Genomic DNA, 13529 nt, shown 5'->3' with positions numbered 1-13529 from the left:
CGTCCATCGGGTCCAGGGCTCGAGAGTTGTGTATTTTTTTTTGGAGTCTGGGGTTATGGTAGGAGGGGTCAGGGTAGGGCAGTTGTTGTCAGGGAAGGGGAGGGGCATTAAAATCGGTTGATTTTATCTTATCGGTGATATGAAATTGAAGAGTGGGTTATGTCGGTGGTGGGTGGCCAATCGGATGGGGCGCGGGGGGGTTGGGGTTGGGGTTTATGTATGTATGTATATTTAAATGTATACTGTTTTTTAGGGATTGTTATTGTTAATGTTATATGGGTCTGAGTATGGAATTTATGCGTTTTGGAGCTTGAGATTGGATCTAGATTTGGGGATTGTAGATTGCTATCTTGATGATTAGGGTCTAGCTCTACTACTGAGAGTATAGGACTAAGTAAAAATATATCTCGGTTCTCATTGAAACCACTGGCAATACATTGAAATGCTTCTCCATTACTCTCAAACATATTGGGAATATATTAACTAAACTACCTACCAAGCTAAATAGATTCTAAATAGTAGGTATGATAGCTATATATAAGCACTCGAAGCGACAGGGCCCTTTTAATTCAAACGAAGCTTCTCATATGGCACTGTACACACATGGTCAAGATATGATTTAGGCCCCGTGGACCCCTCGCAGATTCCATCCACATAAGCAAAGCCTACCAACTTATAAGACTCTCGGCCACTATTACAGTCTCCGCCACAGCCTTGTCGTAGTACAAAGGGCATATCAGACTGGCAAATGCTATCCATCACCTGGTCTTCTTCTTCCACACTTTGTTCACTGAGGCCAAACCCGACAAAGGATGTTTGGTGGGTAGTAAAAACCTTGATGCCATATAAGTCTCGGCACCAGATCCCTCAGAAAATCAAATCCCGCTTCGGCTAACGTCCCCAGTAGTGTGTCAGCATCTTGGTGGATCAAGTCCAATGCCTTCAATGCAGTGCATAGCTTTGTCAAGGAACCCCATCGTGTCGTTTGTAGCAGACAAATCGCTAGGTCGGTCAAAAACAGAGCATGCTTGAAGGAATCTGTGTGGGATGTTCTCAGACTCCCAGACATTATCCATACATGGCACCCATTGCCATGCATTTGAATCATCCCCTTTATTTGGGCCAGAACGCTCTTGACGTCGGATGCAAATTGGAAAACTGGTCTGCATTTTCCAATCGGACGCCCTGATAAGCAAAGAACTGAAGGATCCTGTGTGAACTCAGGATAGCGCCGAGGTTGAAGGTGAATTCTAGGGTTGAGGAAAAGCTTTTCAGAGTAGAGAACCCTTTCAGCCGCTGTGAACACCTGAAGTGTGACTTCCTTCAGACATACAAAAGTAGTTCAACATTATGTATACCGCATAGTTCGAATCGGCCTGAACTCCGTACTGGGCTCTAATTTGGCGAAGCTGAAGATTTTCTTTTCTAAAGTTGCCAGCTCAACTGTGGACTGGACTATTGCTTGGTGGTCAGGGAAATGATGGCCAAATTCCCAACAGATCACAAGATCACCGGGGTAATTGCCGGTCCAGTCGACGTTTCACGACGGGGGTTGCACAAGAATGCTTTCTCACAATACACCAGTTGCTACCTAGACTGTGGATCACCGAATGCGTCTATGAGAACAGCTTCTCATAGGCAGAATAGGCCCATTGCAGCTGATACCCATGTAGCATGGCGTGATACCTGCACATAGCTAACTCGCCCGCCAGCTGCGTTTAGACCGAATCGTTCTATCCTTCCAACTTCCTTCGCCTTTCGAAGGAATAGTTTGGGCCGTGGAAACACTTTATCCGGAGCTCTATATTGAGACTACAACAATCTGGTATTCAACTAAACACCTCCCCTCCCTGTCTCCACCATGAAGCCCATCTCCCACGACATACCAGCCATGACTGTCGCCTCAGAGTATCGAGTTAAAGCTAAGGCAGAGACTACAAAACGCCTCCTTGCGCAATTGGTCAATGAAGGATTAGTGAACCTCACGTTGTGTCCTGGCACGAAATCCCCCGGGGGGCTAGAAGGTCAGATCACACCAGAATGTGACGAATCTCGTTGTATAAAAACCGAGGTTGTACAGAGGCAAGGGTCCATCTGGCGACCAAAGGATTTCAAAGTGCCCGTCACCCTCTGTAACGAAGTTGTGGAAACCCAGGAAGACAACCCGGGCACGATATTTGAATTCATATCAATTGGATTTGCATGCAATGTGGAAACAAGGGAAGCGGTTGCGCGCGAATTGCGCAACTCTGCGGATATGCTAGGTATGGATAGATGACACCGCGCAGGACGAAACATAAGAGCTTTACTAACCAGCTCGCAAAACATCCAGCGAAGTGGATGGAAATCGCGGCCAGAAAGCCCTTACTAGACTTGAACTCCTAATTTATTGACTGGGAGCAATCTCTTATTACCGGCCATCCTTCTCATCCGGCAAGTCTTTGCGGGTCCCTTTCTGTCAGGCTTCTATGGCTGACGACTTCTCTTTCATATGCTTAGTTCCACCGGACTTGCTATGCCGATAAACTACTGAAGCCTGTCGGCCCTGATGACCTCTCAGATATGTTGAATCCCGGGCTGTCCTTCGTGATACTTTCGCGCTCATCAGCCTGTGTTTTTGGACCTTTCGAAGATCTCCTGCGGCCTCTTCGGGAACTCCTAAAAGTTGAAATCTCAACGACAGAGGACAAGATCATTGTACCGTGTCTATCGCAGCATTTACCGTCATTGCATAATTTCTTCCCTGAGGCGGAGATTGTGGCGTCAGTTCCCCACTGTGCACAGGCTCAAGCGTCTATCCGATCGGTGTCTGTCCCCGGCTACGGATTCGACATCAAATTTTCTTTGGCATGTCTAATCACATCCGCGCTCCGGGTTCTTCCATGCTGGTCTGCCGCTGCAGCCTCAAGCATCACGCCTGTTCTCATGAAGCTCTTCCCGCCGGACCTCTGGGTATTTGGTGAGGTGGCCGCTGTCACGGGTAGCCAGGAAAATGTGAGCGAAGCGCGCCATTAGACCTGCATCTTACGGGAGAATATGGAAGCCAAAGCCAACGAAAGAGATGAGACTCTGATCCTCGCTTCTGCATTGATGGAAAAACCATTCGGCAGGGATATAACATATGCCGAAATCCTTTTTGATTTAACGACGGTGGAGCAGAAATTGAAATGGTTCCAGAGGTATGTTATTCTCTAGCCGAAGCCTGCTGTACAGAGATCTGATGTTGTTTGAGCACAGCTATGTCCATCAATTATTACGACTTGCGTTGGATCCCTTGCTGCGTCACGGAATAGGATGTGAGTTTCATGGGCAGAATACTGTCGTTCGCGTCCATCGCAAGACAAAGGCAATCATGGGATTCGCAATCCGAGATGCTGCAGGAATAAAACTGCACAGATCCTCCCTTGAGAGGCAGGGTTTCGATACCACTAACTTCAGCGGACTGTGTAGTGATGACCTGCACGTTGTTTGGGATAGAGTCCACCATGCAATCCTCCATAACAATATTGGATTCATGCTAGATGCTCTGGACTTGGAAAGATCACACAATGGTTGGGCTATTGTCCGGTCTGAGCTTTCTAGTATTCTTGTGTCGGGAGATAATCCGATCGGAAAGGAAGTATATCGCTACTTTTGTCGGGAGACGATGCCTTTTAAGAGCTTCATTAGGATGAGGATAAACGCTTGTTTTAACTCTGTAAGTTGCCATTGTTCCCCATGTGGCGCCTGGCTTACAGTGTAATCAGTCAATGAAGTTAGTGGAGAGAGAGGTTCCAAATGTTCTGTACCAAAAATCTCCATGGTTACTTCAGTTATCCTTATCTGGCACCCAAACTTCTGAATTTCCCGTTCTTCCGAATGAGATCGGGTCAGAGATGCGCATCCTTGAGAGAGAAGCGGTAGAAAAATCCCTTGTAACCTGTGTGAGCCCATATGGGGAAATTCCACCAGTTTCACGACGGTTGAATCCATTTCCGGCTCTACTCCCACGACGGTTCCCAGATGATATACAGGTGTTCCAGGAAGCCCTGGTCATTGCACTTAACAACATTGTTGAGAGGTGGTGGAAAGACGTGGAGGCTAACTTTCCAAGTCGAATGCCCCCTTGAGTCTCAAGCAGAAGATCTTCTTCGGGTATGATACCCTAATATCCCCGGTACTATCTATGGAGACTAATCTAAGTTCGGCTCAAGTGGATAGATCATGCTACTGATGAAGGGATCATGCGACCTTATGCTGGCCATCAGGGAAACTTGAGACCTGATATCTTGATACCCGTACAAACGGAGGGCAAGGACCCCGAATTCCGTGTATGCGAAATTAATGGCCGGTTTCCCATCAGTTTCATCAGCCATGTCGCGTGTGTCTACGAGGCTCTGGCTGGTTGCCTCAAAGACAGTCCGGTATTTGAGCCTGCTACGAGGTACGAGAAAGTACAAGAGGGCTTATTAGCGCTCTTCGATCCAGATCTGCCCATACATTTTGTATCAGAGGGCAAAGTCTTTCCGCGGACGAGCCCCTTATTCGGCCTGATTGAAAAGCGAACGGGGATGAGAACAAGACAGGTCAAATCGAAGGACATGCGTCTGGTACCCAGCAAAGCCAGTCGGACTGGCTTTATTTTATGTTGTGTGTGGGGCGCAGACCCAGACGTCAGCAAAACGTCAGATATGCCTCAACTAATAAAAGTGAATGGGGAAGCTCTAGAACAAGTGCATCAAATTGGACTCCAACTCTTCGACTATGAGTTATTTGCTCTCCCGTTGGAAATGGTGCGACATATCGGACTGTGCTGTGTCAACGATCCTCGCAGTGTGTTCATCGCTCACGACAAACGAATCTTAGGTATAATTCTTCAGGAGCTTGATGCACTGCTGCACAAACACAAGGTGCTTTCCCCGGCGCAAGCTCAACTCCTCAGGGAAAGGATCATACCTACGATTCTTCCGGGGTCATCAGAATTCAACACCCTTCTCGAAGACTCCCAGCAGGATCCCCAGACTAAGAACGGATATATCCTCAAACCTGTTCGTGACGCCCGTGGGAACGGCATTCTTCTTGGAAAGAACATATCTGTTCACGAATGGGAAACGATGCTTGCATCCCTTGGTAGTCAGGCCGCTAAGACCAGCGTACCACAGTATATGATTCAGCATCTGCTGCCACTACCGTCCTTTCACTGGTTCTGGGATGAGCAGCGCAGGGTTCGAGAAAGTCGCATGGTTGGAACCTATTTTTCTGTGAATGGGCGTTTCGTTGGACTTGGTATGTGGCGTGCAGCATCGGCATCGGAGGATGTAATTGCAGCTTCGACAAAAGATGCGACAGCGCTTTTGTCAGTCATTCCTGTAGGTCAGTGATATATTGAAAGTCCATATTTGAAATGGAGATAGGTTTATGTGCTTTGGGGTGACTATCGTCCGCATGCATTTACAAACCCAACTTGTATCCAAATAATAGATTGGATCCGCTTGTCTAGTTTCAAAAACCTTTACTGCTTCAATATACTATTGTGTGTGTGTGTGTGTGTGTGTGTGTGTGTGTGTGTATTCATACGGCTTCAGTCAAGCCTTATGTGTGAGCCCTAAACTGCAAGGTACGGACCAGTCGGTTTATACCTGCTCCCGGAGCTGTTTAGTCAGACTAGTTCGTTCGCTTGTCGTTTGTTTGTTCCATTATAAACTTCTCTATGCAATGCTTTAAGGGCCTTATATTTATGTCTAAAAGACTATAGTTCAAAGTTTCGACAGCATACGCCTTGGTTTTGACAAGCAAATCCATCAATGCAATAAGGCACATGGTTGCGGCTACTGCTCTGTGACTCCTCTCTAGATCAGGATTTGAAATCAACACTAAGAATGCAAAGGATCGGAAACGGTGTCTTTGAAATAAGACGCCGGTAAACAGATCCAACTCCACTGCCCACGAGAACTCAATCAGAGCTCAATACAACCCGATCCTCAAAACTACTCAAGCGCTTCTATCATTGGTGCAAGATCATTCTGAAACCTTGCTGTGGATACTGTTAGCTTGTTAGGAAATCTTCAAGATTCCACCTAAGCATGAAATTAGCCGGCATAACTACTACTTCCCCGCATGGAATTTATCCGTGACTTTGGCTGAATGGTGGAGAAACAAAATGAAAAAGGAACATGCAGACCGCGACGTGAAACGAGACCGAAAACAATTAAAAAGTGTCTGATGCCCATCCTTCTGTATCACGATTGGCGTCCATATTTCGAATTGTGTAGCCAAGAGCCAGAAATATGCGGTCCCTGGTTTTACTTGGGATGAGCTCCCTTGCCACGGCGACTTCCTTGTGGTCGTCGAAGACTGCTTCTTGGGATACGACTAATGAGGCCTTTACTTTGGGAAATGGCAAGCTGGGGGGTATGCTTATCTCTTTAACTTCGAAATATTTCCTACTAACCCTGACAGTGATGCCGTTCGGAGAGCCCGGTGCGGAAAAGCTCAATCTCAACCACGACGAGCTTTGGGACGGTGGTCCTTTTGAAATCGATGTAAGCTCTACTGAATTATGATAGAATGTATATGTTCGTCACTGAAATATACAAGGGATATCGGGGTGGTAACCCCAATTCTAGTATGACGGAGATTCTCTCCGAGATTCGGAACGAGATCTGGAAGAAAGGAACCGGCAGTCAGTTTTAGTCAAAGTCTCTGTCGATATTTATCTGACGTTTTTAGACGATTCACGACTACACGGAGACACAGATGGCTATGGATCTTTCCACTCATTAGCCAATCTCACCATTGCGATAGATGGAATTGACAAAGTGAGCGACTATACTCGGTCCCTGGATCTCGGTACCGGTATCCATACGACAACCTACTCGACTAGCAAGGGAAAGTATACTACAGACATCTACTGCAGCTACCCTGCTCAAGTCTGTATCTACAAGCTGAACTCGACAGCACCTTTGTCTAACGTTACAATATACTTCGACCAACTTGTTGAGCAACGCTCGCTCTGGAATGCCAGCTGTGACTCGGATTTCGCTCACCTTCGAGGCGTCACACAGGAAGGCCCGCCCCGTGGGATGACATACGATACGATCGCACGTACCTCTATTTCTGGTAGCTGCGACAGTACAACCGGAAAGCTGTCTATCAATGCCAGAAACAGCTCTTCTCTGACGATCGTGATCGGTGCTGGAACGGACTTCGACGCTACTAAGGGAACTGCAGCGACCGATTACACCTTCAAGGGAGAGGACCCAGCAGAATATGTGGAGACGATCACATCCGCAGCGCTGTCCCAGTCAGAATCGAAACTCCGCGCCGCTCACATTGAGGACTACAGTCGCTTTATGGGTGCTTTTGCTTTGGATCTGCCGGATACCCAGGACTCCACAGGCACAGAGCTTTCCAAACTTATTACCAACTATAACGCCAATAAGACGGAAGGAGACCCTTATTTGGAGAAGTTACTTTTCGATTACGGTCGCCATTTGTTCATCTCATCATCCCGCGAGAACAGTCTTCCCCCCAACCTTCAGGGGGTATGGAGTCCCACGAAGAATGCAGCCTGGAGCGGCGACTACCATGCAAACATCAACCTGCAAATGAACCTTTGGGGGGCGGAGGCAACAGGACTAGGCGACTTGACAGTTGCTGTCTTCAATTACATGGAACAGAACTGGATGCCGCGCGGTGCCGAAACCGCCGACCTCCTTTACGGCGGTTCTGGCTGGGTAACCCACGACGAGATGAACATTTTCGGACACACTGGGTAAGTAAAACATCTCTTACAATTTTGCTTCGAAGCACTGATAACCTAGGATGAAAACCTATCAAACCTCAGCGAATTATCCGGCCGCGCCGGCATGGATGATGCAACATGTCTGGGACCGTTACGATTACTCACGCAATAAAACATGGTTCAGTGAACAGGGGTGGCCGTTATTGAAAGGCGTCGCCGAGTTCTGGGCCTCTCAATTACAGGTTGATAAGTTCAGCAATGACAGTTCTCTCGTTGTTAACCCGTGTACCTCCCCCGAACAAGGACCGACCACGTTCGGCTGCACGCATTGGCAACAGCTCATTCACCAAGTCTACGAGAACGCAATCCAAGGCTCAGATATCGTTGGCGAAACCGACTCCACCCTTATAAACGACATCAAAAGTCAGCTCCCCCTCCTTGACAAAGGCCTCCACATTGGCACCTGGGGCCAAATCAAGGAATGGAAATTACCCGATAGCTACGACTACGAGAAGGAGGGCAACGAGCATCGCCATCTTTCCCATCTCGTCGGCTGGTACCCAGGCTGGTCTCTATCCTCGTACTTCAACGGCTACAACAACGCTACGATCCAATCCGCCGTTAACACCTCCCTCATCAGTCGTGGCGTGGGTTTATACACCAACGCCGGATGGGAGAAAGTATGGCGGTCCGCTTGCTGGGCTCGTCTCAATAACACGGACAAAGCTCACTACGAACTACGCCTGACTATTGACCAGAACATTGGCCAGAGTGGTCTGTCCCTTTATAGTGGTGGTGATACGCCGTCCGGTGCCTTCCAGATCGATGCGAACTTTGGGTATCTTGGGGCAGTGCTGAGTATGTTGGTTGTCGATATGCCGCTTGATAGTACCTATTCTGAAAATGATATTCGGACGGTGGTTCTGGGTCCTGCTATTCCTGCTGCTTGGGCTGGTGGCAGTGTTAAGGGACTTCGTTTGCGAGGGGGTGGAAGTGTCGACTTTTCTTGGGATAGTAAGGGGTTGGTGGATAAGGCGAGTGCGCAGGGAGTTTCGGATAATGTTCGCATTGTTAATGTTGAGGGGACTGTGCTGGTTTGATCGGGAGATACTCACCCCTGAGATTAGGGTATACTTGTAAATGAAGGAATATAAATGCACATACAGAGAAGACTCTGTAGAAATGGGACTACGGCTCTGTGAAGAACGCGGGATTATACGTAGGGATATCTTCTTATGGACCTTCGTCATCGTCTCTTATTTGGTTAAAGGCATATAACAAATAAGTGAAAGGGACGCACATCTTCTCACGTACTAATAAATGATCTATCAATGCAATATCTAGGAAAGCAATAAGACCAAAGAAGAAAGGAGCACAACGAGTAAATGCACTAGGTGATTATATACGTTTAATCTAGAGACATACCAACAAACCCACCACACCCTATTCCTCAACCCTAGGAATCTCAACTCGCAAAGCCCTCGGAGAAACACTCACAGCTCTTCCACTCCCATCAACCCCAAACACAAACTCATCAACACCCACATTCCCATAAATAATACTATCAACAGAAAGCCAGGTCGTGCAAGCCCGCGTAACAGGCCCAATCCCCGAATCCCCCTCAGAAACATCCTGAAAGGCAGCCCGGAAGCCAACTCGCCCTGGCGCCTTAAGTCCAGAGGGATACAAACGAACACTGAGATCTGAGACATTCTGCAACCCCAGATTCGCAACCAGGAGCTGCATTATATTCACAGACTCGTTGGTCCATTCGGTAACTTTCAAACCAGGTTGATCGTCAATGGTGATTTTGATGGTAGCATTCGTGGATGAGTACTCGCCTGCGAACTGTATCTTGGCTTCTTCTCTGGCTGCGTTTTCAATTGCTGGGATGAGGTTATTGATGGTTAGGTCTGTAATGAGGGTGACGGCCTTAGTTGTTGATTCTCCTGCGGCAAGGATTGCGAAGCCGATGTCATGTTCTGGGGATAGGACAAACATGGAGGAGTACATTCCCAGGTCACCTTGTTTGGCATATAAGTCGATCGTGCGGGGGCTGGTCAACGTGACGATTTCCCATGGGGCTCCGACGGAGATTTCAAGACTTGAGGTGTGGGCGCGGGGCTTCATCCATCGTCTTGTCAACGAGGGACGGAGGAGTGTGCTGTTTAAGATTGCTCGGCCGACAGTTGACATGTCTCTTGCTGAGGAGTAGAGGCCACCCGCACTGTGAGTGGTTAGACTCTTAGACTATTTAGTATATAAAATGGTTAGGCACTTACGCAGTCTCACCGCCGGCGTCTACGCCATAGAGGCTGCTCGTGGCGGGTCCTGGGATGATGGCTGTATCGTCTTCTGGCTTGTCGTAGCTCGACCGCGACAGACCGAGGGGCTTTATTAAGTCCCTTTCGAGTAGAGACTTGTAGGTTTGGTTTGTCATGGTTTCGAGGGCGTATCCGAGGATCTGGAAGCTGGGGTTGGAGTAGATAGGAGTCGCGCTAGTATGGAGTATCGGGTGGCTTTTTAGGATGCCGTCGAAGAATTCTGGATGTGTCATTAGTAGTGGGGTTCCTTGTGGTAATAATATTTGAACTCACCGGACCGAGTGCATGCGACCTTGGTACCACATTGTGGGATATCGGACTTCGGAAGCGTAGGGAATCCTTCGGGCGCTGAGGCGGAGAGGGCTGCAATGTCGACCGATGCATCTATGAACGCAGATGAGTTAGATTAGTTGTGAAATCAAAGAAAAAACCCAGAGACACCGTACATTCTCTGATAACCCCAGCCATATGACTTGCTAGCTCCCCTATTGTGACTTCATCCCAGCGAAGATGATCAACCTCATCATCTCGCATGGTAACGTTTTGCCTGAGCTCTATTGCGGCGTCACGCAGCTCCGGGACGTATTTCGCAACAGGCTCGCTAAAAGACGCATCACCCTTCTCAATCAGAAGCATTAAGACCGTCCATAGCTTGGATACACTGCCAATTCGGAATACGGTGTCCGCGTCAACTTCTCTCACGCCCACTGTGCTATTTTGAATCGAGGGAGCAGTATGGTAGTATTCAAGCAATGGCTGATCGTTCTTCGTGTTGAAAACCTGGAGACTGAACGAGATTGAATCCGGGTCGACCCCTAATACTTCAGTTATATTTGATGCATGGGTTGCCTTTTCGAGAGTGCTGAGCAGCTGGTTCTTGGCCTGTGTGAAAATTGAGCTGCTGGTAACATCCTTAGGGGTTGGGAAGGCAGGTCCTTGGATGGGACATAACTTTCCCAAGGCGAGAGGGGATAATGTAGAAAGGAGAATAAACTGTGAGGCGCGCATTATGAGTGAAAACAAAGGATTGGTATGTTGAGCAATTGAAAAAGTCATGGCTTTCTTTCCCACCACATTTGTGCTGTATTTATACTATCCATGCTACGAAAGTGGACAGTTTCAGATCTCCGTATACATTCTACAATCTAGTGATCCTCTTACGGGACAGCCAATGACAGACAAATATGAATCCTAGGATATAATAGTAAGCGGCCTTGTCTTTCTTTTTCTCTTCTGCTGGCAGATGTAGAAAGTTGGCCCCCAGAATCCACCTTGTAAGCCAGATGTATAAGGCTTCTCGTGAGCCGGCCGGTGATTGGCTCTCCCGTAAGTGATATTTAATGAACTAGCGTCCGCTTCTGGCTAATCACGTTCTTCAGCCCCCAACTGAAGGCATGAAGATCGGTCATCACAGCCCAGGCCTAAATTAGGGTTAAAGATAGAACTGGGCTAGTACTTTAGCTATGAGTCTCCCTCAATAATCGGATAACGCCAAGCCTTCAAGCCCCTAAGGCTGCCTCTTATTGTGCCACGACGGTAATTTAGAGGCAAACTAGGAAAAGCCCCAGTAAAAATGACGAGAGTAGGTTACCATTTTCAAAGTTGTGGGCAGAAACTCTAAGAATAGAATGTGTCAAAAAGTTACTAGTATCTACAAGTTCTACCAATACACCAATTCCATGCGCTGCTGAAAACCAGAGCCTACCCCATCCGGCTCGAACAACAACAGGACCTGGCAGGGGTTTCTCTCCGTCACTTCAGGCTGAAGACTGTCGTAAACACGAGCCTGGAGGTCCACATCCCGTTCACTCTCTATGACTCCCGAACATGCACTCTCCTCCACCTCCATCACTAGATTTGCTACGGCTGCATATCGCTTCGCGTTCCACATGCCCTCTATCTTTCCATAGTGGAGAAGAAGATCGATGGCTTTTCGTCGAATGACAGGGTTGCGGCATTTAATTGCTGCATAGTAGAGGGGTCCAATAACCTCGCCTTCAAGACAGAACATTGATTGGTTATTAGTCCGTTCGTCAATCTCTACGGTGAGCTGGATTACTCTTCCTGCATAGTCAACGACGGCATCGAAGTCTGAAATGTAAAGATCGAAGACGTTTTCATCGCGTGCCAGAACTGCTTTTACCCAGATCAACGAGGTGTGATAGTAAATCTTAAGAATGAGCGATGCACGTAGGTCGTTTTGCTGGATCCATGGGCCCATCCTCTGGATCAGCTTGTTCAGGCCCACTAGCCAGGTATCAAACTCATCACAGATCTTTTGCTGTTCTAGCTCTAATTTGTGTTGCAGCTCTGGGTCTCGGGGTTTTCTATCCAGGTCGACAGATCGGATAAATGCGAGCCCTTTGTTCATCAAGTTGTCGAGGTAGCTCCTGGCGTGAGAGAGATTGGCTAATACCACGTCGCTAGTTGTAACATCCTGGGACGGGGTTTCCAAGGGATATAAGGAGCGACCCATGAACGAAGCCTCCAAATTGAATTTGGAGTATAACCGGCGTAGTTCCTTATACAATTCTGTGGTGCGGCCTGTTGCGCCCCGTTTTTGTTCATGTTGGTAGAGTATCTTCAGCCCAGCATCTATGTGATCTAGTGCTCCTGTTTTATTCGCCTGAAGGATTTCCAAACAAACAAAAAGACAACAGGTGGTCAATGTTAGCTCCCAGTCCTGGCTGCCAGCTGTAGACATGCGATCCATCAAATGCCGGATCGCTTTATTGTATTGCTGCAAAACAAACTCGTTTGTGGATGAGGGATCGGCCATTGTGCGATCTGCCGCAATTTGATACTGCGCATGGATAGCACCGATAGCTACCATGGCGTGGCGAATGGTCGGTTCTCCCTCGCTAATCTGCGGAATCAAATATGACCAGAGCACGGAGTCAAAGAATCCAGAAAAGGCCACGGCCGTCTTCGCATGGAAGAAATCCGCCCACCGACGCTCCTCTCGAGTTTCGGGGCGGAGAACAATGTGATGATCTCCACTAAGGGGAGGCCTGCGCGACACATTATAGACAGCTTCGATTCTCCGGCGTAATTGAGCTTGAGATGCGTTGTCGTAGCCCTCGCATTTGTGTTCGGATTGTTGACATTGGAGACATATGGGCTTTGTTTCGTCACATTTGACGTGGCGTAGCCTGCGGCGATTGTTAACAATTGTTACAATGTTCTTATTGAAGAAAATGCTCACTTGCAGGTAATGCAGCCAGCCCGAGACCTTTTACCGCTAGATTTTCTCTTTCTTGCCATTGTTTCGGGTGGACTTGGAAGTGGCTTATGTTGAGGCTTTAAAGGGTTGCATCGTAAGGCAGCCTTGAAGCACAGCCACAGTGTCGCCTGTTCCCTCAGCGCTTATGTTTCCCAGTCTCGTAGTTCCGTTCCTCAATCAGCCACCACCACGATCTCTTTTTGTTTCTCGATTCAAATCTTTTGACCATACCATCTTTCATCCTTGAACATATGCTAAA

At 47.9% G+C, this 13529-nt stretch overlaps 6 protein-coding genes across 6 annotated transcripts; 3 read left to right on the top strand and 3 right to left on the bottom strand.

The window, feature by feature from the left end:
* Positions 1-826: 826 nt before the first annotated feature.
* BDV27DRAFT_139383 (uncharacterized protein) lies at positions 827-1117 on the bottom strand. Its single transcript, XM_032069440.1, has one exon. The coding sequence runs from the start codon at positions 1074-1076 to the stop codon at positions 912-914; it is 165 nt and encodes a 54-aa protein (XP_031920492.1). The 5' UTR covers positions 1077-1117; the 3' UTR covers positions 827-911.
* A 744-nt stretch (positions 1118-1861) lies between these two features.
* On the top strand, positions 1862-4109 carry BDV27DRAFT_164547 (uncharacterized protein; the record flags this gene model as incomplete). Its single annotated transcript, XM_032073717.1, has 5 exons — positions 1862-2264; positions 2561-2952; positions 3016-3179; positions 3238-3697; positions 3747-4109. 5 exons carry the CDS (start codon positions 1862-1864, stop codon positions 4107-4109), a joined length of 1782 nt encoding a protein of 593 aa, XP_031920491.1.
* Positions 4110-4631: 522 nt separating this feature from the next.
* Positions 4632-5414, top strand: BDV27DRAFT_139381 (uncharacterized protein). The gene has a single exon (XM_032069439.1). The coding sequence runs from the start codon at positions 4671-4673 to the stop codon at positions 5358-5360; it is 690 nt and encodes a 229-aa protein (XP_031920490.1). The 5' UTR covers positions 4632-4670; the 3' UTR covers positions 5361-5414.
* An 852-nt stretch (positions 5415-6266) lies between these two features.
* BDV27DRAFT_170563 (glycoside hydrolase family 95 protein) lies at positions 6267-8823 on the top strand (the record flags this gene model as incomplete). The annotated part of the gene is made up of 5 exons (XM_032075335.1): positions 6267-6390; positions 6439-6521; positions 6577-6661; positions 6709-7753; positions 7803-8823. 5 exons carry the CDS (start codon positions 6267-6269, stop codon positions 8821-8823), a joined length of 2358 nt encoding a protein of 785 aa, XP_031920489.1.
* A 343-nt stretch (positions 8824-9166) lies between these two features.
* Positions 9167-11055, bottom strand: BDV27DRAFT_170562 (serine hydrolase domain-containing protein; the record flags this gene model as incomplete). The annotated part of the gene is made up of 4 exons (XM_032075334.1): positions 9167-9950; positions 10006-10267; positions 10321-10431; positions 10494-11055. 4 exons carry the CDS (start codon positions 11053-11055, stop codon positions 9167-9169), a joined length of 1719 nt encoding a protein of 572 aa, XP_031920488.1.
* A 593-nt stretch (positions 11056-11648) lies between these two features.
* BDV27DRAFT_170560 (Zn(II)2Cys6 transcription factor) lies at positions 11649-13311 on the bottom strand (the record flags this gene model as incomplete). Its single annotated transcript, XM_032075333.1, has 2 exons — positions 11649-13199; positions 13253-13311. The coding sequence occupies 2 exons, from the start codon at positions 13309-13311 to the stop codon at positions 11708-11710; spliced, it is 1551 nt and encodes a 516-aa protein (XP_031920487.1). The 3' UTR covers positions 11649-11707.
* Positions 13312-13529: the final 218 nt, after the last annotated feature.

This window comes from Aspergillus caelatus, assembly GCF_009193585.1.
Source record: "Aspergillus caelatus strain CBS 763.97 unplaced genomic scaffold BDV27scaffold_465, whole genome shotgun sequence".
In the NCBI taxonomy this organism is placed as follows: domain Eukaryota; kingdom Fungi; phylum Ascomycota; class Eurotiomycetes; order Eurotiales; family Aspergillaceae; genus Aspergillus; species Aspergillus caelatus.
This window is presented reverse-complemented; position numbering and strand designations above follow the sequence as displayed.

Coding starts and splice junctions, on each gene's coding strand:
- BDV27DRAFT_139383 (XM_032069440.1), bottom strand. CDS start 1,076: ATGGATAATGTCTGGGAGTCTGAGAACATCCCACACAGATTCCTTCAA.
- BDV27DRAFT_139381 (XM_032069439.1), top strand. CDS start 4,671: ATGCCTCAACTAATAAAAGTGAATGGGGAAGCTCTAGAACAAGTGCAT.